This window comes from Dama dama, chromosome 22, assembly GCF_033118175.1.
Source record: "Dama dama isolate Ldn47 chromosome 22, ASM3311817v1, whole genome shotgun sequence".
NCBI classification, from domain to species: Eukaryota; Metazoa; Chordata; class Mammalia; order Artiodactyla; family Cervidae; genus Dama; species Dama dama.
Genome location: NC_083702.1, coordinates 40,670,457 through 40,697,303, shown reverse-complemented (window position 1 = coordinate 40,697,303; position 26,847 = coordinate 40,670,457). Strand labels below are relative to the sequence as shown.

The window sequence follows — 26,847 nt, the reverse complement described above, 5'->3', positions numbered from 1 at the left end:
TCAGTCTTGTGCTGCTGTAGCTGCTGACCTTCAACACCCCCTGAAAGGAGTTCAGGGTGGAGAAATGAGGCACTCTGCTGGTGGGGAGGGGGAAACTGGCAGGTCAGGTCTTCTGATAGTTAGATATTTTCAAGAGCCAATTTTATATACCCAATTCTTATATCTCCTAATCTGTAGAAAAGCACTAAAATCCTTCATGGAGACGATTGTCTCCCATGACCAGCAGAAAGCTTCACGAAGCTTGAGGCAACTTTCTGGGAAAATGTGTGCTTGATTGCATATACTCTGCCTTCCCCAAAATCACATATATCCTGACCTTTCCCCCTAACTCTTTGGAGCAGTTTCTCTGAGGTGCTGTCTCCTGGGCTGCAGTCCTTATTTTGCCCCCAAATAAAATTTATCTCGTAACTCTCACATTATGCATTTTTTTAAAGTCAACATTGGTCTCCTCAGTTCAGTTGAATTCAGTTGCTCAGTCATGTCCGACTCTTTGCGACCCCATGGACTGCAGCATGCCAGGCCTCCCTGTCTGTCACCAACTCCCGGAGTTGACTCAAACTCATGTCCATTGAGTCAGTGATGCCATCCAACCATCTCATCCTCTGTCGTCCCCTTCTCCTTCTGCCCTCAATCTTTCCCAGCATCAGGGTCTTTTCCAATGAATCAGTTCTTCGCATCAGGCGGCCAAAGTATTGGAGCTTCAGCTACAACATCAGTCCTTCCAATGAATATTTAGGACTGATTTCCTTTGGGATGAATTGGTTGGATCTCCTTGCAGTCCAAGAGACTCTCAAGAGTCTTCTCCAACACCACAGTTCAAAAGCATCAGTTCTTTGGTGCTCAGCTTTCTTTATAGTCCAACTCTCACAGCCACACATGACTACTGGAAAAACCATAGCCTTGAGTAGACGGACCTTTGTTGACAAAGTAATGTCTCTGCTTTATAATATGCCATCTAGGTTGGTCATAACTTTTCTTCCAAGGAGCAAGCGTATTTTAATTTCATGGCGGCAGTCACCATCTGCAGTGATTTTGGAGCCCAAACAAATAAAGTCTGTCACTGTTTCCACTGTTTGCCCATCTATTTGCCATGAAGTGATGGGACCAGATGCCATGATCTTAGTCTTCTAAATGTTGAGCTTTAAGTCAACTTTTTCACTCCCCTTTTTCACTTTCATCAAGAAGCTCTTTAGTTCTTTGCTTTCTGCCATAAGGGTGGTGTCATCTGCGTATCTGAGGTTATTGATATTTCTCCTGGCAATCTTGATTCCAGCTTGTGCTTCATCCAGCTCAGTGTTTCTCATGATGTACTCTGCATATAAGTTAAATAAACAGGATGACAGTGCACAGCTTTGACATAGTCCTTTCCCGATTTGGAACCAGTCTGTTGTTCCATGTCCAGTTCTAACTGTTGCTTCCTGACCTGCATACAAATGTCTCAAGAGGCAGGTCAGGTGGTCTGGTATTCCCATCTCTTTAAGAATTTTCCAGTTTGTCGTGATCCACACAGTCAAAGGTTTTGGCATAGTCAATAAAGCAGAAGTAGATGCTTTTCCAGAACTCTCTTCTCTCCAAAACACTGAATAACTTAACGTTATGGACCTCAACTTTCCCTTATAACTGTCAGTCATAAAATTGGGTGTTCTGATAATAATACAGGAGTTCCTATGCAATGGTTTTTATCATTAAAGGTTCTTAAAGAGAAAAAAGCTGAAGTTTTTCAACTACCCAGATTGTCTCTACTCTTCACTCTTTCCTGTCAGCACTGCACCATTGTATATTTTTGTTACCATCATTGAATAAAAATAAATCAGTTCAGTCACTCATCGTGTCCAACTCCTTGTGACCCCATGGACTGCAGCACGCCAGGCCTCCCTGTCCATCACCAACTCCCAGAGTTTACTCAAACTCATGTCCATTGAGTTGGTGATGCCATCCAACCATCTCATCCTCTGTCGTCCCCTTCTTCTCCCGCCTTCAACCTTTCCCAGCATCAGGGTCTTTTCTAATGAGTCAGTTCTTCGCATCAGGTGGCCAAAGTATTGGAGTTTCAGCTTCAGCATCAGTCCTTCCAATGAACACCCAGGACTGATTTCCTTTAGGATGGACTTGTTGGATCTCCTTGCAGTCCAAGGGACTCTCAAGAGTCTTCTCCAACACCACAGTTCAATAAAAATAAAATGAGTTAATATATTCACCTTATGTTTATTAATTTCTTTTTTCTCCAAAGAAGACAATGCTTTTTTTTACCTGATAAATGGAAGTTCTTTCTTCTTTCCTATCCTAACACTTTATATGCTTCCTCTTTTATATTCATGTGATTTGTCACATCTGACTAGATAAAGCAATATGATTTATATTCTGTAAAAAGGAGGTATGTATTGGACTTCCCTGGCAGTCCAGTGGTTAAGACTTCACCTCCAATGCAGGGGGTGTGGGTTTGATCCCTGGTGGGGCTTTCCTTGTAGCTCAGTTGGTAAAGAATCTGCCTTCAATGCAGGAGACCTGGGTTCAATTCCTAGGTCAGGAAGATCCCCTGGAGAAGGAAATGGCAACCCACTCCAGTATTCTTGCCTGTAGAATCCCATAGACAGAGGAGCCTGGCAGGCTACAGTCTGTGGGGTTGCAAGCGTCAGACACGACTTAGCGACTAAACCTCCTCCTCCTCCTCAGGGAGGTAAGATCCCACATGCCTCTAGGACAAAAAACCAAAACATGAAACAGAAGCAATATTGTAACAAATTCAATAAAGACTTTAAAAATGGTCCACTTTAAAAAAAGAATGTATGTATATACATATGTTTGTGCAATTCTAGTATTATGTTATCCTCAAAGCAACCTGACCCCCAAATTGGCAGTTACTTATCTGATTCCCTGAATTAATAAGTTTATCTTTTCCTCCATGTTTCTAAGTTTTTATAAAATTTCTTAACATTACAATCAGACTGTAAGGAAAACTACACATTATAAATTAGGTATTGAAACTATTAGAAGCACTCTGATTTTATATATGCAGAAAAGACAAAAAATTAAGCTGCTGTTTAAAATACTGTAAATCATAGACATTAAAGAAAACAGGAAAATAATTTTTAAATATATTATTTTAAATTCAGTTATGTCTGCTATGATTTTCAGTAATATCAACTCACATAGTTCTGTTAATCTCCTTAATTGGACATGCATTTCTATTTCTAACCATTATCTAAACATGTTTCACAGTATTCACAGCCATCTAGGTTTAGATTTTAGAAGGCCAATAAAGCAATTAGCACAAACATCCTTATGTTTATATTGAAAGGCAGGAAAACCCAACAGGAAATCTGCCACTTTTGGTTGACTTAACTCAAATTTTAGTGATATCTGAGGATTGTTTCAGCCTGATTACTTTACAAGCAAGTTCTTTAGATTCCTGGATAATAAATATGTCAGGATTTACCACATTGAGCCAAGTGGTTTGTTTCAGAATTTCCTGTAATTAAAGCTGATTCCTTGCTTCAAGGACAACTACTTTTTAAATTTCATATATTTCATTTTCTACATCCTATATTATTCTGTTTCTTCATCATTCTTTAGTCATCTGTTACTAATCCAGCATGACAGAACTTCTTTATGCCACACACTGTAATGGTGTATTAGAAAAAATGTGCGCAGCCTCACTTTTTTACCTGTGTATTCTATTAAAATCTGTTAATTACATTTCCCTTGATCATTTGAAAAACTTAGTTTGTTAATTTACATTCCCATAGTTTCTTCTTTTTCTTGGGGCTTCAACAGCTCCCATGGTGAATCTCTTTCAAAAAGTGGTCACCATCTACATTAGTCATAGATTTTTAAAAAGATGGTAAAGTAAAAGATTCCTCAGAAGTCATCTACACAGTTTCTTTGTTTGAAAGATAAGGGAACAGAAATACAGTGAATTTAGGTGGCTTGTCCCAGATATTAGAAATAGGTACTAGTAGAACTGGAAGTAAAAAACCTAAATCACCTAATCCACAATCTCTACTTCTTTTTCCAATAGAGCAATTTCCTAAGCCTTTGGTGTCAAGTGGCTTAACTACTAGTAGAGAAGGGAAGGAAGTAGGAGAGTGACATCAAGCATCAGTAGTGTGATTGGTATAAATGATCTTTAGAGTCTTTTTCAGTCCTGAGTCTGGTTTTGGTGAGTAGCAGAATTGTTATTTAGTTGCTTAGTCATGTCTGACTGACAGGCTCCTCTATCCATGGGATTTCCCGGCAAGAATACTACAGTGGGTTGCCATTTTCTTCTCTGGTGAATCTTTCAGACCCAGGGATCGAACCCAGGTTTCCTGCATTGGCAGGTGGGTTCTTTACACTGAGCCACCAGAGAAGCCCAAGTAGCAGAATAAGCCATCCCAAATATGCCTCTTTGGCATAAGGACTATTTTAAGCTATTTTTCCTGAGAATCAGTGGACACAGGAGGAGCTCTGAAAAGAGTAGAAGTTACCCTTTAGTAAAGAGAGTTTACATTTTTTAAAAAATCTTCATTTGTAAAATGTCTCCCTCCGTGTCTTCCTCTCTGTACCAAAAGGAGAGTGAAAGTGAGAAGAGAGGGGTGACTCTAAATCAGAATCATATTCAGTGGATAAGGCACTTTAAATCTTTATAGTGAATCTTACTGTTACCAAACTGAAATCGGGTCTCTTCACCCCATGTGCAGCAAAGCCAATCTTCTGACACCAAGTTGTGGCGAGGGAAAGTGCAGGGTTCCAAGCAAGCAGCATGGGCAGCTGATTCTCAAAAGGTGGGAACTCCCTGATGGCTTTCAGCCAAGGGTTTTTAAAGGCAACATAAGTGATGAGGGTCGCAGGGTGCATGATCAACTCATGCATGTTTTTCTGATTGGTTGGTGGTGAAATAGCAGGTTGATGTTTTGGGAATCTCAGTCATCAATCTCCTGGTTTCAGCCAATCTGGGGTCAGCCAAAATGCTGGTGGTCATCATATAGTCAACATCTTCCACTTGGTGAAAGGGGTGTTAGTTTCTGCAGAAAAACTCAAAGATATGCATCAGATTGTTATCTGTATCCCTTCAGGAGGAACTAGGAGTCCTGTGACTCTATTGTTCAAGCTATTATCACTTTTCTTGCTTGACTGCTTTCTTTGTTTCTGCATTTTCTACTTCTCTAATCATTAACTGTTTAAGTCTGTTCTTTGGAACTCAGGGAAGGCCTAGTAGACACAAGGTTTTTCAATAAATAAGAAGTGGGAGACATGGAGGGGCTTGTACCTAGGAGGGCCTGGCAGAGTTTGGTTTCATTACCCTTGTTGTACTCTTACTGATAACTTTCCATAACCAGTTTCCCAACAATCCCAACATCTCTGAATTGTCTTTAGCTGAAAATGGTGGTAACTTGGGCCATCTCAAGAAGTTTACTCATTTTTTTCCTGATTATCTCCCATATATACATGAAGTATTCTTGTTGATAATCTTCTGTTTGTTTTTCTTTTGTTAATTCGTCTTTGGTTACCAGGGGATCTCAGCCAAGAGCTCAGAAGGGTAAAGAATTTTTTTCCTCTTCCACAGTTTCTACAAAACATTTTGGCAAGAGATCATGAAATACTTAGAGATGCCACAGCTTCTCCCTATAGCATAAGAAACTTATAGGCATCAAATATTCCTACTCTTGACTCACTGCCCTTAGTACTCTATATATTTATGAGGAAAAGCTGCCTGAAGAGACTGAGTAATGTAATACTGGAAAAGACTGAGGGCAGAAAGAGATGAGGGCATCAGAGGATGAGATGGCTGGATGGGATCACCAGTGCAATGGCCATGAACTTAGGTAAACTCCAGAAGATGGTGAGGAACAGGGAGGCCTGGCATGCTATAGTCCATGGGGTTGCAGAGTCAGACACAATAAGGCAACTGCCCTCTAGCATCAAATTTTGTAATTACATCAACATATACTGTATACTCAGAGCTAGAGGGAAAAGTGTTTTTCTATTTATGTGTAATAATAGATTCCTACAGAAGAATGACACAAATATAATCAGAAGATAAATATTTACATATATTTGATAATAAATTTGTAATTAGTAAAAATGCCAAAATAGTGTTAGAAACACCAACTTAAGTATATCAGGAAGTATATGTTTCCCATTTTGTTTTTTTCAAAACCCTTAAATTCTGATTCCGTTAAATTCCTGTGTAAATACTAGGATCATTTTGTCAATTTCTTTTTTAAAAATTAGGTGGCATTTTGCTAAGGATGGCATTGAAGCTGTAGATCAGTTTGGGGAGTACTGCCATCCTAACGAAGACTCTTCTGATCTATGAAAAAATGGATAATGATCCATGAATCATTTATTCTGATCTTTAAATAAATGGACATCTTCCCATTTATTAGACCTACTTTCATTTCTTTCAACAGTCTTTTGTAGTTTTCAGAGTATAAGTTTTTCACTTATTTTGTTAAACTTATTCCTAAGTATTCTTTTTGATGGTAATATAAGTGGAATTATTTTCTTAATTTCATTTTGTAACCAAACCCAGGTTTAGCTGCTTGCCTCTCACATGCCAGTAATACAAGAGGCAAGTGTCAATAGAAAAGAAAGTGCTTTAATCAGAAAGCCTGGAGGAATTCCCTGGCATTCTAGAGGTTAGGACTCCATGCTTTCACTGCTGAGGGCCTGGGTTTGATCCTTGGTGGGAGAACTAAGATCCTGCAAGCCGCCTAGTATGGCCAAAATAATATAAAAAGAAAGAAAGCACAAAAGTGGCAATCTGGGAAGATGGTGGACTCATGTCTAGAGACCAACTCCAAGGATTCTTGCTCAGCGATGACAGTTTTTAAAGAGAAAGATGGGAGAAAGAATCTCAGTGACATATCAGGGTAGGAGGTTGGGTTTTACATCATTCTCCATAGAGTGCAGACTGGCTGACTCTTTCTTCAGAGAGAAGAAAACCTTGCCTGCATGATCTGCCTGCAGGATTGCTAAGGCGGCTATTGGGGTTAGACAGCCCGTCGTTTTTAAACTACTTAATTCTTCACTCTGACTTCTTTTTTATCCAGGAAAAGAATCAACAAGTTAGACAAGGCACAATGTGCATTCAGGAGAGCATAAGTCAGGTGTTCATTTCATTTGCTTACTGATTTCATTTCTATAATTAGTTCTTTTACGATTAGAGGGGAACAGAAATGGACAAACACGAAAGGGGCAAAGAGCTACTTTCAATTTTTGGATTGTTCATTGTATAGAAATAAATTTATTTTTGTATATTGATCCTATGCACTGCAATGTTTCTGAACTGATTTATTAATTCTAATTTTTAGTAGATTCCTTAGAAAATTCTATATACGGTATTATGTAGCTACAATTTTTTAAAAAATGTTTTACTTTTTCCTTTCCAACATGAATGGTTTTTCTTTTTCTTCCCTAATTTCCATGGTTAGAACCTCCAGTGCACTGAAGTATAGAAGTGACAAAAGCAGAAATCCTTGTATTTGTTCCTGATCTTAGGGGGGAAGTAGTTAGTCTCTCACCAGGAAGGATGACATTAGTGGCAGCTTTTTCATAGATGCCCTTTATCAATTTGAAGAAGTTCCTTTCTGTTTCTAGTATGCTAAATATTTTTATCATGAATGTTGGATTTTGTCAAATGTCTTTTCTGTGTCTTTTGAAATGATCATGTCATTTTTATCCTTTATTCTACTAACATGGTATCAGTTCAGTTCAGTTGCTCAGTCGTGTCCGACTCTTTGCAACCCCATGAATCGCAGCACGCCAGGCTTCCCTGTCCATCACCAACTCCCGGAGTTCACTCAAACTCATGTCCATCAAGTTGGTAATGCCATCCAGCCATCTCATCCTCTGTCGTCCCCTTCTCCTCCTGCCCCCAATCCCTCCCAGCATCAGGGTCTTTTCCAATGAGTCAACTCTTCGCATGAGGTGGCCAAAGTATTGGAGTTTCAGCTTCAGCATCAGTCCTTCCAATGAACACCCAGGACTGATCTCCTTTAGGATGGACTGGTTGGATCTCCTTGCAGTCCAAGGGACTCTCAAGAGTCTTCTCCAACACCACAGTTCAAAAGCATCAATTTTTCGGCTACATGGTATAGCCATAAGCAAAATAATGTCCCCACCCAAATATGTTCATGTTTTAATGGTTTTAATGGTTAGAACCTACAAATATACTGATCTTACAATAGGAAGATGATCCTGAGTTACCTAGGTCAGCCCAATGCAATCATTGTTGTTCAGTTGTTAAGTCATGTCCAACTCTTTGCCATGCCATGGACTGCAGCACACCAAATTCCCTGTCCTTCACTATCTCTCGGAATTTACTCAAATTCATGTCCATTGATGCCGGGGTCCAGCCTTGGCAGGATCCAGGGGTACCCTCAGGATGAACGGCGTTGGCGAGAGAAGACATGTGAGACCAGCCTTTGTGAAGCAAAGTCTAGTTGTTTACTTTTTGACAACAGTTTATATACCCTCACTCAGAATGTATCCAAGGTACGAGATGCTTACTTATGCTTACACAGGGTTGGTTTAACATTACATCAGTTTGTCGTTTAGGAAGAACAAGATGTTTTCTGCATTCTATTTCTGTAATAAATCTTTGCATATTATCTCCTGGCCTTGGGGCCTATTAACATTTTATGCAAGTCAGGTGAATGTAAACTTATTTTCTGTTTCCGTGGTGATCTTAACAGAAAAGTTGCAGTCTCATAGGGCAACAGTACAGCATGTCACAACATAGTAGAAATATAACCTTGTTAACATAAAGGTCAATTCTTCTGCAGAAGTTGTCAGTTAAATGTATCTAAGAGGTTTATCCCACACAGACTCTGCAGCTTCGGTGAGGCAGCCCAGCACTTCTGGCTAATAATCAACAACTGTCTCATTGTTACCACACTAGGGCTAAGCTCTTATTTTTCTAGATCTTTAACTATATTAACAATGGTTTCCATAGCACTACCTTAGCACATTAAGAGTAAAAACACAGCAAGCAAATGTTAACCCAATAACCACTTTTAGAATAATTTTTCTTGTGTTCTCTAATAGGGCTTCCTCACCCCCCAAAGGGCTCTATGTCTATTAGGTCCTTTATATGATCAGGTTCTTTATGCTGTTTTATGATTAAGGTATTATGAGCAGTCATGCATATTAGTACCAAGGGAATGGACGCATTTGCCAAACAAACTAAAATGTCAGCGAAGGAGTTTAAATTGAAACACTCCTTTCATCTTGGATAATCTCATAAGATACCACCACCCGGGAGACATATTGATTAAAGTTCTAAGTTGATTCTTATTTGGAAAGAGATCGGGGAAGGCCTCCTGCCTGTGTCACAGAAATTAAGGAGTAGTCTATTAAAGCAAGCATCAGAAAGACAGATATCATCTTTAAGGTGAGCGCCGGGGGCAGCTTTTCAAAATCCCTGGGATCCTGATCCGCCTTGCTCGTCAGGTTTTCTCCTCATGACTGTCATAGGTGGGATCTCGTGTGCTGGCTCCCGGCACATTGAGTTGGTGATGCCATCAAACCATCTAGTCCTCTGTCATCCCCTTCTCCTCCTGCCCTCAATCTTTCCCAGCATGAGGATCTTTTCCAATGGGTCAGCTCCTCCTATCATGTAGCCAGAGTATTGGAGCTTCAGCTTCAGCCTCAATCCTTCCAATGGATATTCAGGATTGATTTCCTGTAGGATTGACTGGTTTGATCTCTCTTACTGTCCAAAGGACTCTCAGGAGTCTTCTCTAGCACCACAATTTGAAAGCAACAAATCTTTGGCACTCAGCTCTCTTTATGGTCCAACTCTCACAACCATATATGTTGTTTTTCAGTCACTCAGTCATGTCCAACTCTTTGCAACCCCATGGACTGTAGCACACCAGGCTTCCCTGTCTTTCACTGTCTTCCAGAGTTTGCTCAGATTCATTTGCATTGAGTTGGTGATGCCATCCAACCATCTCATCCTCTGTTGCCCCCTTCTCCTCCTGCCCTCAATCCCTCCCAGCATCAGGATCTTTTCTGGTGAGTTGGCTCTTCCCATCAGGTGGCCAGAGTATTAGAGCTTCAGCTTCAGCCTCAGTCCTTCTAATTCAAGGTTGATTTTCTTCAGAAAAGACTGGTTTGATCTCCTTGCAGTCCAAGAGACTCTCAAGAGTCTTCTGCAGCACCACAGTTCAAAAGCATCGGTTCTTTGGAGATCAGCCTTCTTTATGGTCCAACTGTCACATCCATACATGACTCCTGGAAAAACCATAGCTTTGACTATATGGACCTTTGTTGGCAAAGTGATGTCTCTGGTTTTTAAAATGCTGTCTAGGTTTGTCGTTGCTTTGCTTCCAAGGAGCAAGTGTCTTTTAATGTCATGGCTGCAGTCACCATCCACAATGATTTTGGAGCCCGAGAAAGTAAAATCTGCCACTGCTTCCACTTTTCCCCTTCTATTTGCTATGAAGTTATAGGACCAGATGCCATGATCTTAGTTTTTTTCAATGTTGAGTTTCAAGCCAGCTTTTTTACTCTTCTCTTTCATGTTCATCAAGAAGCACTATAGTTCCTCTTCATTTTCTGACATTAAAGTGGTATCATCTGCATATCTGAGGTTATTGATATTTCCCCCAGCAAGCTTGATTCCAGCATTTCACAGGAGGTACTTTGCATAGAAGTTAAATAAGCAAGGAGACAATATACAACCTAGGCATACCACTTTTCCAATTTTTAACCAGTCAGTTATTCAATGTCAGTTCTAACTGTGGCTTCTTGACTCATACAGGTTTCTCAGGAGGCAGGTAAGGTGAGTTGGTATTACAGTGTCTTTAAGAATTTTCCACAGTTTGTTGTGATCCACACAACCAAAGACTTTAGCATAGTCAATGAAGCAGAAGTAGATGTCTTTTCTGGAATTCCCTTGTTTTCTGCATGATCCAACGAATGTTGCCAATTTGATCTCTGGTTCCTCTGCCTTTTCTAAACCCAGCTTGTATATCTAACAATTCTCAGTTCATGTACTGCTGAAGCCTAGCTTAATGGATTTAGAGCATAACCTTGCTAGGATGTGAAATGAGTGCAATTGTATGGTAGTTTGAATATTCTTTGGCATTGCCCCTCTTTGATATTGGAATGAAAACTGACCTGTTCCAATTTCTGTGGCCCCTGCTGATTTTTCCAAACTTGCTGACGTACGAGTGCAGTGCTTTAACAGCATCATCTTTTAGGATGTTAAATCGTTTAGCGGGAATTCCATCACTTCCACTATCTTTGTTTGTATTAACAGTAATGCTTCCTAGTGAAAGTTGCTCAGTCGTGGGTAACTCTTTGCGACCCCATGGACTATACAGTCCATGGAATTCTCCAGGTCAGAATACTGGAGTGGGCAGCCTTTCCCTTCTCTGGGGAATCTTCCCAACCCAGGGGTTGAAGGCAAGTTTCCCACATTGTAGGTGGATTCTTTACCAGCTGAGCCACAGGGAAGCCCAAGAATACTGGAGTGGGTAGCCTGTCCCTTCTCAAGCCAATTGTCCCAACCCAGGAATCGAACCGGGGTTTCCTGCATTGCAAGTGGATTCCTTACCAGCTGAGCTACCAGGGAAGCCCTTTGAAGTTTTGGCCTGCTTTAATTTAAGGTTCCAATTCTCACATAATCCAGTGAATACATCCCATTCACTAGCTAATGATCAATAGGGTGAATCTTCCCATCTAGGAATAAAAACTTCATCAAGCTTAATCTCTTTTTTTCTTAAAGAGTGGCATTTTGTTTCACAAATCCTGCTCACAGCACCAATTAATGTTTTGCCAAAAGTTTTCATTTTCATCTCAGGTTCAAAGGATTTGTTAACAAAATAAGCCACTTGTTATATACAAATAAATAATACAGATATTTATTAGAGAACGATCTACCTTACTTTCAATATACTAACATTAAAAGAAAAGAGAAATAAAAAGAGAAGAGAGTACATCACCAAATTGGGTTTTGACCAACATCCAGACTTAAACAGTGCTGCAAAGTCCTGTGTCACAGCACATCTGGAGTCCCAATTGGGAAAGGGTCCCAGGCAGCATGTCTGCTCCATGGTTGAGACTTCCAGTGCTTCCTAATGCCCACTTGATTTCACAGTCCAGAATGTCTGGCTTTAGCTGAGTGCCCACACCATTGTGGTTATCTGGGTCTTTAAGACCTTTCTTGTATAGTTCTTCTGTGTGTTCTTGCTACCTCTTCTTAATCTTTTCTTCTTTTGTTAGGTCCTTACCATTTCTGTCCTTTATCGTGCCCATCCTTGCATGAAATATTCCCTTGATATCTCCAATTTTCTTGAAGAGATCTCTAGTCTTTCTCATTCTATTGTTTTCCTCTATTTCTTTGCATTATTCATTTAAGAAGCCCTTCTTAATTCTTCCTTCCCATTCTCTGGAACTCTGCATTCAGTTGGGTATATTTTTCCCTTTCTTCCTTACCTTTCACTTCTCTTCTTTCCTCAGCTATTTGTAAAGCCTGCTCAAACAACCACTTTGCTTTCTTGCATTTCTTTTCCTTAGGGATGGTTTTGGTCACTGCCTCCTGTTCAGTGTTACAAACTTCTGTCCATAGATCTTCAGGCACTCTGTCTATCAGATCTAACCCCTTGAATCTATCTGTCACCTCACTGTATAAAGGATTTGATTTGGGTCATACCTGAATGGCCTAGTGGTTTTCCCTACTTTCTTCAATTTAAGCATGAATTTTTCAATAAAGAGCTCATGATATGAGCCACAATTAGCTCCAGGTCTTGTTTTTACTGACTATATAGAGCTTCTCCGTCTGTGGCTGCAAAGAACATAATTATTTGACTTCAGTATTGACCACCTGGTGATGTCCATGTATAGAGTCATCTCTTTGGTTTTTGGAAAAGGGTGTTTGCTATGATCAGTGTGTTTTCTTGACAAAACTCTGTTTGCTTCTGTCCTGCCTCATTTTGTACTTCAGGGCCAAACTTGCCTGTTACTCCAGGTATCTCTTGACTTCCTACTTTTGCATTCCAATCCCCAAGGATGAAAAGGACTTCTTTTTTGGTGTTAGTTCTAGAAGGTGTTCTAGGTCTTCATAAAATCAGTCAGCTTCAGTTTCTTCGGCATCCATGTTTGGGCATAGACTTGTATTACTGTGATGTTGAATGGTTTACCTTGGAAATGAACCAAGATCTTTCTGTCATTTTTGAGGATGCACCCAAGTACTGCATTGTGGACTCTTTCATTGACTATGAGAGCTACTCCACTTCTTCTAAGGCAGTCTTCCCCACAGTAGTAGACATTATAGTCATCTGAATTAAATTTGCCCATTCCCGTCCATTTTAGTTCACTGATTCCTAAGATGTCAATGTTCACTCTTGCCATCTCCTTCTTATCCACATCTAATTTACCTTGATTCATGGACCTTACATTCCAGGTTCTTATGCAACATTGTTTTTTACATCATCAGACTTTACTTCACCACCAGATACATCCACAGGTGAGTCCTGTTCCTGCTTTGACCCAGCTGCTTCATTCTTTCTGGAGCTGTTCATCATTGCCCTCCACTCTTCCCCAGTAGCATATTGGACACATTCCTACCTGGGGGAGCTCATCTTCTGGTGTCATATCCTTTTGCCTTTTCATACTGTCCATCAGGTTCTCCAGGCAAGAATACTGGAGTGGGTTGCCAACCCCTCCTCCCGTGGACCACGTTTTGTCAGAACTCTTCAGTATGACCTCTCTGTTGGGTGGCCCTGCATGGCATAGCTCATAGATTCAATGAGTTATGCAAGCCCCCGCCCCACAACAAGGCTGTGATCCATGAAGGGGTTCATTGTCTGTCACCTTGCAAATTCATATCATTCGATCAAATCATTCTACATTTCCATGTAGAATATGATGCTTTCTCCTCAGTTTTCAATAATTTTCAATATATTCAAGTTTCCTTTAAGATATGATTAATTATAATAATATGTACACCAACATAATATCAGCTTTTCAATAGAAGAGAAAACTACTACCATAGATATACATATCAATTATTAGATGAATCTTACTTTCAGAATTGTTAAAAAAAATTGTTATTGGCAAATATACATAAAATTTACTATTTTAACCATTTTTAGGGTACAATTCAGTGGATTTAAGTATATTCACATTGTTGTGCAGCCATCACCATTAACTATCCCCAGAACTTTTTCATCATCCCAAATAGAAACTCTTTACCCTTTAAAAAATAACTCCCCATTATCCTTTCCCCCAGCCTCTGGCAACCTCTATCTTCTGTCTTTATGAATTTGCCATTATAATCAGATTTTTTAATGTGACAATTAATGTGTCCTGTCACCACAACAAGACTGTCCATGAAGGGGAAAATAGTGTACTACATTAATTAATTCCCAAATGTTAAGCTAACCTTATATTCCTAAGATAAATCCCAGCTGATCATGTCCTATAATCCTTTTTCTGTGTTGCTAGATTTGGTTTGCTCTTGTCTTATTGAGGATCTTTGAATACATATTCATAAGAAATATTGACCTGTTGTTCTTTTTCTCTGTGTGTGTAATGTCTTTGTCTGGCTTTTGTGTGAAGGTAATACTGTCCTCCTAGAATAAACTGGAATGTGTTCTTCCCTCTCCTATTATAGTTGAGGTATAAACTTCTATACATAGTTTTGTTATAGTTGCTGTCTTTATCCATCCTTTTACTTTCAACCTATTTGAAATCTGCCATTAATCTAGATTTCCTATAATAATAGACTTCCTCTGTAATAACTAATGATACTTTTAAAACAATGAAAACTCCATTTGTTATATTTTTAGGCACTTTACAAAATTAGCTGCCAAGGTAAACCTTGATTTCACAACTATAATTTTTTGTTTCCAAACACTCTGTGGTTCTCTTTCTTGTACTAAATCTTAATGTTTGAATTATTTTTGTTTTACTTAAAATAAGATCTAGTAACCATATGTTGGGCCCTCTTTTTTGCCTTGTTGTTGCTGTTGTTTAGTCATGTCCGACTCAGCGACCCCATGGACTGCAGCATGCCAGTCTTCCCTGTCCTTCACTACCTCCCAGAATTTGCTCAAACTCATGTCCACTGAGTCGGTGATGCCATCCAGCCATCTCATCCTCTGTTGCCCCCTTCTTCTGCCCTCAATCTTTCCCAGCATCAAGGTCTTTTCCAGTAAGTCGGCTCTTTGCATCAAATGACCAAAGTATTGGAGCTTCAGCTTCAGCATGCATCCTTCCAATGAATATTCAGGGTTGCTTTCCTTTAGGATTGACTAGTTTGATCTCCTTGCAGTCCAAGGGACTCTCACGAGTAATCTCCAGCACCATAATTCAAAAGCACCAATTCTTTGGCACTCAGCCTTCTTCTTTATGATCCAACTCTCACGTCCATACGTGACTACTGGAAAAACCATAGCTTTGACTATACAGACCTTTGTAAGCAAAGTGATGTCTCCGCTTTTTAATATGCTGTCTAGGTTTGTCATAGCTTTTCTTCCAAGGAGCAAGTATCTTTTCATTTCATGGCTGTAGTCACCATCTGCAGTGATTTTGAGGCCCAAAAAAATAAAGTCAGCCACTGTTTCCATTTTTCCTCCTTCTGTTTGCCATTAAGTGTTGGGACCAGATGGCATGGTCTTAGTTTTTTCAATGTTAAGTTTGAAGCCAGCTTTTTCACTCTCCTCTTTCACCTTCATCAAGAGGCTCTTTAGTTCCTCTTCACTTTCTGCCATTAAGGTGGTGTCATCTGCATATCTGAGGTTATTGATATTTCTCCTGGCAGCCTTGATTCCAGCTTGTGCTTCATCCAGCCCAGCATTTCGCATGATGTACTCTGCATATAAATTAAATAAACATGGTGACAGTATACAGCCTTGATGTACTCCTTTACCAATTTTGAGCCAGTCCATGTCTGGTTCTAACTGCTGCTACTTGACCCCCATACAGGCTTCCCAGGAGGCAGGTAAGGTGGTCTGGTATTCCCATCTCTTTAAGAATTTTCCACAGCTTGCTGTGATCCACATAGTCAAAGACTTTAGCATAGTCTCTTTAAGTCTGAAACCCACTAAGACTAGGTTAGAGATATGTTATACATACAACATAGATTGTTAATTGCTTTACAATGTTTTGTCGGTTTCTGCCAAACATCCAATCAACCAGTCATAGGTATACATATGTCCCCTCCCTCTTAAACCTTCCTCACACCTCACACCCTATCCCACTCCTCTGGGTTGTCACAGAGCACTGCTTGTGCCACCTATGTCATACAACAAATTCCCACTGGCTATCTATTTTACATATGGCAATGTATGTTTCAATGCTACTCTCTCAATTTGCCCCACCTTCTCCTTCCCCCGCTGTGTCCACAAGTCTATTCTCTATGTCTGTGTCTCTATTGCTGCCCTGCAAATAGGTCATCAGTATCATTTTTCTAGATTCCATATATATGTGATAATATACGATATTTGTTTTTCTGACTTACTTATGGACTTACTTAGGTTCATCGACCTCACTAGAACTGACCAAATTCTTTCCTTTTTATGGCTGAAACTCCTGAATAAATTTTTTAATTAATTTATTTTAATTGAAGGCTAATTACAATATTATAGTGGTTTCTGCCATACATGGACATGAATCAGCCATGGGTGTACATGTGTCCCCCATACTGAACCCCCCTCCCAACCTCCCTCCCCAACGCATCCCTCAGGGTTGTCCCAGTGCACTGGCTTTGAGTGCCCTGTTTCATGCATCAAACTTGGACTGGTCGTCTAGTTCACATATGGTAATATACATGTTTCAATGCTATTCTCTCAAATTATCACACCCTTGCCTTCTCCCACAGAGTCCAAAAGTTTGTTCTTTATATCTGTGTCTCTTTTGCTGTCTCGCATATAGGGTCATCATTACCATCTTTCTAAAGTCCATATATATGCATTAATATACTGTATTGGTGTTTTCCTTTCTGACTTACTTCATTGTATAATAGGCTCCAGTTTCATCCATCTCATTAGAACTGATTCAAATGCATTCTTTTTAATAGCTGAGTAATAGTCCATTGTGTATATATACCACAGCTTTCTTATCCATTCGTCTGCCAATGGACATATAGGTTGCTTCCATGTCCTAGCTATTGTAAACAGTAGTACAATGAACATTGACCCCAATGTTCTCTTGGGGAGACCCCAGCATGTCTCTTTCAATTCTGATTTCTTCATTGTGTGTGCCCAGCTGTGGGATTGCTGGGTCGTATGGCAGTTCTGTTTCCAGTTTTTTAAGGAATCTCCACACTATTCTCCATAGTGGCTGTACTAGTTTGCATTCCTACCAACAGTGTAAGAGGGTTCCTTTTCCTCCATATCCTCTCCCGCTTTTATCCTGAATAATTTTTAAAGTAATAAAATTTTAACAGTATTTTTGCATTAGAAGATATTATAAAACTGACTTTGTAAATGTAAACCATGTTAAAAATCGTTGCTATATATTGTGAATAACTGAAAACCATCTAAATGTCTAGTCATAGACATTGGTTAAATTACAAGGAATTCATATAATAGTTATCTATTTAAAATCATGTTTTGTAAGTATATGACATGGAACATGTTCAACAATTGGTTAAGTTGTCCTCTTCTAGTAACTACTCTCTCCCCTAACTTTTTTCAGCACGTTGCAGCTTCCCAAGGTGTTCTACCATACCTGCTGGCTTTCTTTAATCATGCTTTCTTTAATCACTCCTTTGTAAATAGTCACTTCATTAACTGCTGTTCAAACATGCTACTTTAGTGTGTCATCTGATTCCTGGCAGGACCCTGAGAAAGTTTAACCCTGTTACTCCCTGTTTGGTGTAATTAAGATAAAATTACAGGACTTCCCTGGTGGTCTAGTGGATAGGAATCCAGCTGCCAAAGCAGGGGACATGGTTTGAACCCTGATGGTCAGGGAAGATCCCAGATGCTGCAGAGCAACTAAGCCCATGTACCACAACTACTGAGCCCATGCTCTAGATAGACCCTGTGAGCTGCAACTACTGAGCCCTTGTGCCTAGAGCATGTGCTATACAAGAGAAGCTACCACAAGAAGCTCGCTCACTGCAAAGAAGAGTAGCCCCCATTCACCACAATGAGAGAAAGCCTCTGAGCAACAGTGAAGACCCAGCACAGCCAAAAAACAAACAAACAAAAAAAGATGAGATTACTGAGAAAACAAGAAATGCCCGTTTTTTCAAAGTATTACTATGTTTACTGCAGCTGTGTTAGTCTCTCAGTCATGTCTGACTCTGCAACCCCACAGACTGTGACCCACCAGACTCCTCTGTCCATGGAATTTTTCAGGCAAGAATACTGGAGTGGACTGCCATGCCCTCCTCTAGGAGATCTTCCCAGCCCAGGGATCAGACCTAGGTCTCCTACATTGCAGCCATATTCTTTACCATCTGAACTACCAGCAGGGAAATCCAATAATAGTGATGGCTACCATTAAATGTATTTTTAGTTTATACTGTGCTTTGTATATCATGTAAGTCTTCTAACCCTATGAAGTATAATAGTCATCAACCCCAGTTTATATACGAAGATACATTCAATATCTTTGATTACTGTGTGGGAATGCAAACTAGTACAGCCACTATGGAAAACAGTGTGGAGATTTCTTAAAAAACTGGAAATAGAACTGCCATATGACCCAGCAATCCCACTTCTGGGCATACACACTGAGGAAACCAGATCTGAAAGAGACACGTGCACCCCAGTGTTCATCGCAGCACTGTTTATAATAGCCAGGACATGGAAGCAACCTAGATGCCCATCAGCAGATGAATGGATAAGGAAGCTGTGGTACATATACACCATGGAATATTACTCAGCCGTTAAAAAGAATTCATTTGAATCAGTTCTAATGAGATGGATGAAACTGGAGCCCATTATACAGAGTGAAGTAAGCCAGAAAGATAAAGAATATTACAACATACTAACACATGTATATGGAATTTAGAAAGATGGTAATGATAACCCTATATGCAAAACAGAAAAAGAGACACAGAAGTACAGGACAGACTTTTGAACTCTGTGGGAGAAGGTGAGGGTGGGATGTTTTGAAAGAACAGCATGTATATTATCTATAGTGAAACAGATCACCAGCCCAGGTGGGATGCATGAGACAAGTGCTCTGGTCTGGTGCACTGGGAAGACCCAGAGGAATCGGGTGGAGAGGGAGGGGGGATCGGGATGGGGAATACATGTAACTCCATGGCTGATTCATGTCAATGTATGACAAAACCCACTGAACTGTTGTGAAGTAATTAGCCTCCAACTAATAAAAAAAATAAAAAATAAATAAAAAGTAAAAAAAAAAAAATCTTTGATTACTGTGAATTAATATATTGTCATTGTTTTCTTTTGTAGATCATTCACGAGAAGTCTTGGAGCAATTAGTAGGCCCGAACAAACTAAAGCAAGTGACGTGGACTGTGTATTGATGCTTACTGAAGCTTATCAAATCTATGATCTTCATACTACTTTCCCTGGAAACAATGGTCTCAGAGATTGGCTTTCCAATAGTATGATTTATGCGTTGAAGTTAACCTGGCTCTTAAACATTTTAATAGTGCTTTTATTTCTATATATAAGTTCGTTGATGAGTGAGTGTTCTTGAAATGGCAGTTATAGCATGCCCTCTGATATATTGGGGGAGGGTATTGTTTTTTTCTTAAATAAGAAAGTTTTAAGTTACCTGTTTCCCCTGGAAATTTCCTTCTCCTAACTAGATATTTGAGCTGCTATAAGAAATATTTATCACTGGATAAACAGGAGAATTCTAAGTTATTTCTAAAAGCATAATTACCTTCCTAGCTATTTTCTGCTACTGCCTTCCAAAGTATTTAAATATCCACGGGCCAAAAGGCAAAGCTGAAGATCAGGCCTGTATATTCTTCACAAAAATTATTATTTCAATGAAACAAAGAAATGTAATAGTTTAATGTCATAATCTTATATATCATACCTTAGCCATTTAGCATATGAGTGATACTGAGACCTTTGCCTGGCCACTTATTACATTGATTTTTATGGCTACTTTCCCCCAATACATGCTATTCATCTACAAACTTTCTTCCTTAAAAACTGCACTCAAGAACGTGTGAGAATGAATAAATATGAAATAGCATCACAGAGGTTGTATCCTGAAGCTCTACTGGTTTCACATTGTAAAATAAACAGCACAGGTCTTAGTTTTCAAATGAAATGTATTACTATCTATAATCACAAAATTCTCTGAAACATACTGTGCTTAAACTACCCCCAAATTCACCATATTCCCTGAGCCAAAAGCCTTTGTCAGTGGGACCTTCTTAAAGACTTCCTGTTTTAACTGTGATACAGAGAATAACAGGGAAACTGTGGTATGGTAGATTTCTTGGACATATGTAGAGGGACAGGTTTACATATCCAACTCTACTTCTTCTCCTTACTATTAACTACTTTATAAATGTGCTATGTTTATAATGTATAGTGTACAATATAGTGTATTGCCACTGCAAAGGTGGTACACGTGTGTATGTATAAAATGGGTAAGGCCTGTTCCATCTATGAAATTTCTCTAAAGACAAATTCAGTAAGATTTAATATTGAACACCTAACCAAGTCACTACCTTTTCCTCCTTTTGAAGAAACTAGTTTCAAGATCTAAAGTGTCAGATTTTTAAGGTCTATAAATGACTTATCATCCTAAAGCAGCTTGTGGCTTGATCTTTTTTTATATCACTGGTTGTATCAGCTATTTTTCAGCACCCTGCTTAAAAGTCTGGTCTCCCATCCCTATCCTACCTATAACTGTCACGCTTGCCTGTCATTCTGAACTCTATTTTTCCCCCTTTCCATCATTTACCATCTGACATCTTATTTTTTATTTATTATCTGTCTGTCCACCTTAGTATATAAGCTTCATGAAGACAGACATTATTTCTCTTTTTTCACTGCTGTATCTCCAGTACCTAGAACAGTGTCTGATATATAATAAGCACCCAAATGTTTGTTGAATAAATAGACAAGAAAATAAATAAAAGTAATACCCATACTTCAAGTTTCTGGTCTGTGACATGTACAGAGATTGGAAGTCATCACTCTTGTCCCCACAAGATAAAAGCTGAACAAACTGAAATCATGAAGCAGTACAGCATTGTTTGAAAGTGGAGTTGTATTAGTTGTAGATGTATACTGCAAACTCTCGGGCAACTGGTAAAATAAATTTTAATAAATATGATTGGTGTCTTAAGGGAGGGGAGATGAAACTATATAAAATGCTCAATTACACCAGAAAGGGGGGCTTCCTTGGTGGCTCAGTGGTAAAGAATCCGCCAGCCAATGCAGGAGACAGGAGCTCGATCTCTGGTCTGGGAACATCTCACATGCCGTGGAGCAGCTAAGCCAGTGTGCCTCAACTATTGAGTCTGTACTCAGGAGTCCAAGAGCTGCAACTACAGAAGCCTACGCACCCTTGAGCCCATGCTCCACAAGAAGAGAAGTCATGGCAATGAGGAGCCCACACACCACAACTAGAGAAAGCCTAAGCAGCAACAAAGACCCAGCACAGCCAAAAAAAAAACAAAAAAAGATAAAGGAGAATTCCCCAGTGGTCCAGGGACTAAGAACTCTGCACTTTCACTGACAAGAGCCTGGGTTCTATTCCTGGTCCAGGAACTAAGATCCCACAAGACTTGCAATGCAGCCCCAACCCCACCCTGCAAAAAAAGATAAAAATCAGAAAATGAAGAAAAAGTAGAACACAAAAAAGAAAGAACAAAAGCAGGAGTAGGGAACAGCTATAAGGATGGTAGAAATTAATCCAACTATATCAATAATGTCTTTAAATGTTTAAATGTGAACAATCTATCTGTTAAAAGATTTATTTATTTAAGGTTTTGGCCGTGGTGGGTCGTTGTTGCTGCATGCAGGCTTTTCTCTAGTTGTGATGAGTGGGGGCTGCTCTGATACGGTGCTCAGGCTACTCTTGTTGCAGAGCACAGGCTCTAGTCACTTAAGCTTCAGTAGTTGCAGCAAGTGCACTCTAGAGCTCATGCTTAGTGTTGCTTCACACAAATTTAGTTGCTCTGCAGCATGTGCGTTCTTCCCAGAGCAGGGATCGAACCAGTTTCTCCTGCATTGGCAGGATCTCTGAAGAAGATTTAGCTTCAGGACCAGGGATCAGGCTTGATCACTTAAGAGCTTTTGTGTAGCACAGTTTTATTAAACTATAAGAGGGGACAGAGAAAGCTTCTAATATAGACATCACAAGGGGAATGGACAGCACCCCATTTGCTAGTCTTAGCAAGGAGCTATATATTTTTTATTTGGTTATAACAATAAATCAAAAGAATGTCTCAAGGTTACAAAGATCTTACTAGATCCACTCCCACAATTTACATTTTCATGTGACACTTCAGTTCAGTTGCTCAGTCATGTCTGACTCTTTGCAACCCCATGAACTGCAGCACACAAGGCCTCCCTGTCCATCACCAACTGCCGAGTTTACCCAAACTCATGTCCATTGAGTCGGTGATGCCATCCAACCATCTTATCCTCTGTTGTCCCCTTCTCCTCCTGCCCTCAATCTTTCCCAGGATCAGGGTCTTTTCAAATGAGTCCGCTCTTCGCATCAGGTGGCCAAAGTACTGGAGTTTCAGCTTCAACATCAGTCCTTCCAATGAACACCCAGGACTGATCTCCTTTAGGATGAACTGGTTGGATCTCTTTGCAGTCCAAGGGACTCTCAAGAGTCTTCTCTAACACCACAGTTCAAAAACATCAATTCTCTGGTGCTCAGCTTTCTTTATAGTCCAAATCTCACATGCATACATGACTACTGGAAAAACCATAGCCTTGACTAGACGGACCTTTGTTGACAAAGTAATCTCTCTGCTTTTTAATGTGCTATCTAGGTTGGTCATAACTTTCCTTCCAAGGAGTAAGCATCTTTTAATTTCATGGTGGCAGTCACCATCTGCAGTGATTTTGGAGCCCAAAAAAATAAAAGTCAGCTACTGTTTCCACTGTTTCCCCATCTATTTGCCATGAAGTGTTGGGACCAGATGCCATGATCTTAGTTTCCTGAATGTTGAGCTTTAAGCCAACTTTTCCACCTTTCCTTTCACTTTCAAGAAGCTCTTTAGTTCCTCTTCACTTTCTGCCATAAGGGTGGTGTCCTCTGAATATCTGAGGTTATTGATATTTCTCCCGGCAATCTTGACTCCAGCTTGTGCTTCTTCCAACCCAGCGTTTCTCATGATGCATATAAGTTAAATAAGGGTGACAATATACAGCCTTGACATACTCCTTTTCCTATTTGGAACCAGTCTGTTGTTCCATGTCCAGTTCTGTTTTCTAACCTGCACACAGGTTTCTCAAGAGGCAGGGCAGGTGGTCTGGTATTCCCATCTCTTTCAGAATTTTCCACAGTTTCTTGTGAGCCACACAGTCAAAGGCTTTGGCATAGTCAATAAAGCAGATGTTTTTCTGGAACTCTCGCTTTTTTGATGATCCAGTGTTTGTTGGCAATTTGATCTCTGGTTCCTCTGCCTTTTCTAAAACCAGCTTGAACATCTGGAAGTTCATGGTTCACGTACTGTTGAAAACTGGCTTGGAGAATTTTGAGCATTATTTTACTAGCGTGTGAGATGACTGCAATTGTGCGGTAGTTTGAGCATTCTTTGGCATTGCCTTTCTTTGGGATTGGAATGAAAATTGACCTTTTCCAGGCCTGTGGCCACTGCTGAGTCTCCCAAATTTGCTGGCATGTTGAGTGCAGCATGTTCACAGCATCATCTTTTAGGATTTGAAGTAGCTCAGCTGGAATTCCATCACCTCCACTAGCTTTGTTCATAGTGATGCTTCCTACAGCCCACTTGACTTCGCATTCTAGGATATCTGGTTCTAGGTGAGTGATCATACCATCATGATTATGAGTCATGAAGATCTTTTTTGTATAGTGCTTCTGTGTATTCTTGCCACCTCTTCTTAATACCTTCTGCTTCTGTTAGGTCCATACCATTTCTGTCCTTTATTGAGCCCATCTCTGCATGAAATGTTCCCTTGCTATCTCTAATTTTCTTGAAGAGAACTCCAGTCTTTCCCATTCTATTGTTTTCCTCTATTTCTTTACACTGATCACTGAGGAAGGCTTTCTTCTCTCTCCTTGCTCTTCTTTGGAACTCTGTATTCAAATGGGTATATTTCTCCTTTTCTCCTTTGTTTTTCACTTCTCTTTGTTTCACAGCTATTTGTAAGGCCTATTCAGACAGCCATTTTGCTTTTTTGCATTTCTTTTCCTTGGGGATGGTCTTGATCCCTGTCTCCTGTACAATGTCACAAACCTCCATCCATAGTTCATCAGGCACTCTATCAGATCTAATCCCTTAAATCTATTTCTCACTTCCACTGTATAATCCTAAGGGATTTGATTTAGATCATACCTGAATGGTCTAGCAGTTTTCCCCACTTTCTTCAATTTAAATCTGAATTTGGCAATAAGGAGTTCATGATCTGAGCCACAGTCAGCTCCTGGTCTTGTTTTTGCTGACTATATGGAGTTTCTCCATCTTTGGCTGCAAAGAATATAATCAATCTGATTTCAGTACTGACCATCTGGTGATGTCCATGTGTAGAGTTTTCTCTTGTGTTGTTGGAAGAGGCTGTTTGCTATGACCAGTGCATTCTTTTTGCAAACCTCTGTTAGCCTTGCCCTGCTTCATTTTGTACTCCAAGGCCAAATTTGCCTGTTACTCCAGGTATCTCTCAATTCCCTACTTTTGCATTCCAGTCCCCTATAATGAAAAGGACATCTTTTGGGGGTGTTAGTTCTAGAAGGTCTTGTAGGTCTTCATAGAACTGTTCAACTTCAGCTTTTTCAATATTACTGGTCAGGGCATAGACTTCAATTACCGTGATACTGAATGGTTTGCCTTGGAAACAGAGATAATTCTGTAGTTTATGAGATTGCATCTAAGTTGCATTTTGGACTCTTGTTGACTATGAGGCTACTCCATTTCTTCTAAGGATTATTCAGAAGGTTCTTAGGAAGGAGAAATATGTCCTTAAGCAGGATACATTGTTGTTATATAGTCATTGGTACAGAGTTTAAGGAAAAACATATCCTTGAGCAAGACGAGTTGTTTTGTTGTGCAATCATCAGCTCTGGATTTAAAGAAAAAAAACATTTGTCCTTTTCTCCTCCTTGAGAACTCCAGACCCCTATCTTTTTCTTGGAGACCCCGGACTTCTTATCAACCTAGGAATTGACTCTCAGATTCTCAACCACTGCACCACCAGGGAAGCTCATATGTGAACAGTCTTAATACAAAACTGTTAGCTATTAAGTCATTTCAAGGATCACTGTTATATATATATATGGGAGATTTTAAATATTTGAAGTAATATTTGAATATCTCAAACACCTTCTTGTACCCTCCTCATAAATAATTAAGAGAAGATAATGGAAACAGGGTTGTAGATATTTAAAATTAAATCTACTCTTGGCCTCTTCAAGTCAATGTCCAACAGTGCTCCAGAGTATAATTCCCTTTAATTTTCTCCTTCTTATCCTGCTGAGAAAGACACTATCCAACAGAATACCCTGAATTTTCAAAGAATATGTCAACAAAACTCTTTCTCCTCAGATACCATCTAATACCACTGTAGCCTATAATTTCCATTAATGTTTACCAATGCGGAGTCAAACTTTTGAGTTCATAAGTGACCCCCAGTAGATCAATGGAAATTGGATACAAGAATTGATTTATTGGGTTATAGTAATCTCTGACTTCCAAATTCAGAAATCAGAAGATCCTCTGTGACCCCAGCTCCAAAACTCCCATGTAATGATTCTGTTTTCCTATCTAAGCAACAACTTGCTCCTAACTGCTTTCTCTACATTTCTGTTGAAGGACTGTAACTATGATCACATCTCCCTGGTATCCTAATCCCATTGGCATGTGTGTATTATTAGAAAGCACATAATGCAAGTGTGATAACCAATTCCTAAGTAGTAAGAACAAGAGAGTACAGTTGACCCTTGAACAACATGGGTCTGAACTGCACTTTATGTGTTTTTGTTTGTTTGGTTGGTTTTCAGTAAATACTACAGTATTATGCAATCCATCCTCAGATGCAGAAATTTGGATTTGTAATGTAAAGTTACACATAGATTTTCAATTCTAAGGGGGTGGTTGGCGATTGTCAGCACCCTAACCCCCACGTGTGTACAAAGTTGCATTTTAAACTGCACTTGTAATATGTATTGTGGTCATGTTTTGTTTTAAATTGAAGAATATGAAATATAGTACCTAAAATCAAAACAAAATTACAAGACCCAAAAGTAAAAACTAGGTCTCCCTCCCACCCTCATCCATCAGCCATCTGGTACCCTTTCAGAACACAACCACTCTGATCAATTTCTTACTTACCTTTCTGCAGACAAAATATGTCTACTGCAAGTAAATATATATCCTTTACATATACATTCATATGTAGGTATATACACTTTTTTTTTTTTTTTCACAAATAGTGGTAGTCCTTCACATTGTTTCTCATTTATGTCCTAATGTTCTTATTGATATATAAGATCCTGACAACCCGGGGCACTGGTGGTATAACAAAATGTTACTGACTTTAATAAACCATAAAAATGCATCATAAGGTATCACAGTACTGAGTATGTTGTTGTTGTTGTTGTTGTTGTTGTTGTTGTTGTTGTCGAGTCACTCAGTCCTGTCCGACTCTTTTTGAGACCCCATGGACTCCAGCACATCAGGCTTCCCTGTCCTTCACCAATTCCCAGAGCTTGCTCAAGCTCACGTCCATTGAGTCGGTGATGCTATCCAACCATGTTATT

General features: G+C 39.6%; 1 protein-coding gene across 4 annotated transcripts in view; it reads left to right on the top strand.

Moving 5' to 3' along the window:
• The window catches only part of AMN1 (antagonist of mitotic exit network 1 homolog), an 80,216-nt gene extending 59,177 nt beyond the window's left edge, over window positions 1-21,039 (top strand). For all 4 annotated transcript variants that reach the window (XM_061125233.1, XM_061125236.1, XM_061125234.1 and 1 more), the window contains one exon: window positions 19,371-21,039. In XM_061125233.1, the coding sequence (XP_060981216.1) occupies window positions 19,371-19,444 (74 nt within the window). In that variant the 3' untranslated portion in view covers window positions 19,445-21,039. The remainder of the gene's footprint in view (window positions 1-19,370) is intronic.
• The last annotated feature ends 5,808 nt before the right edge of the window (window positions 21,040-26,847 follow it).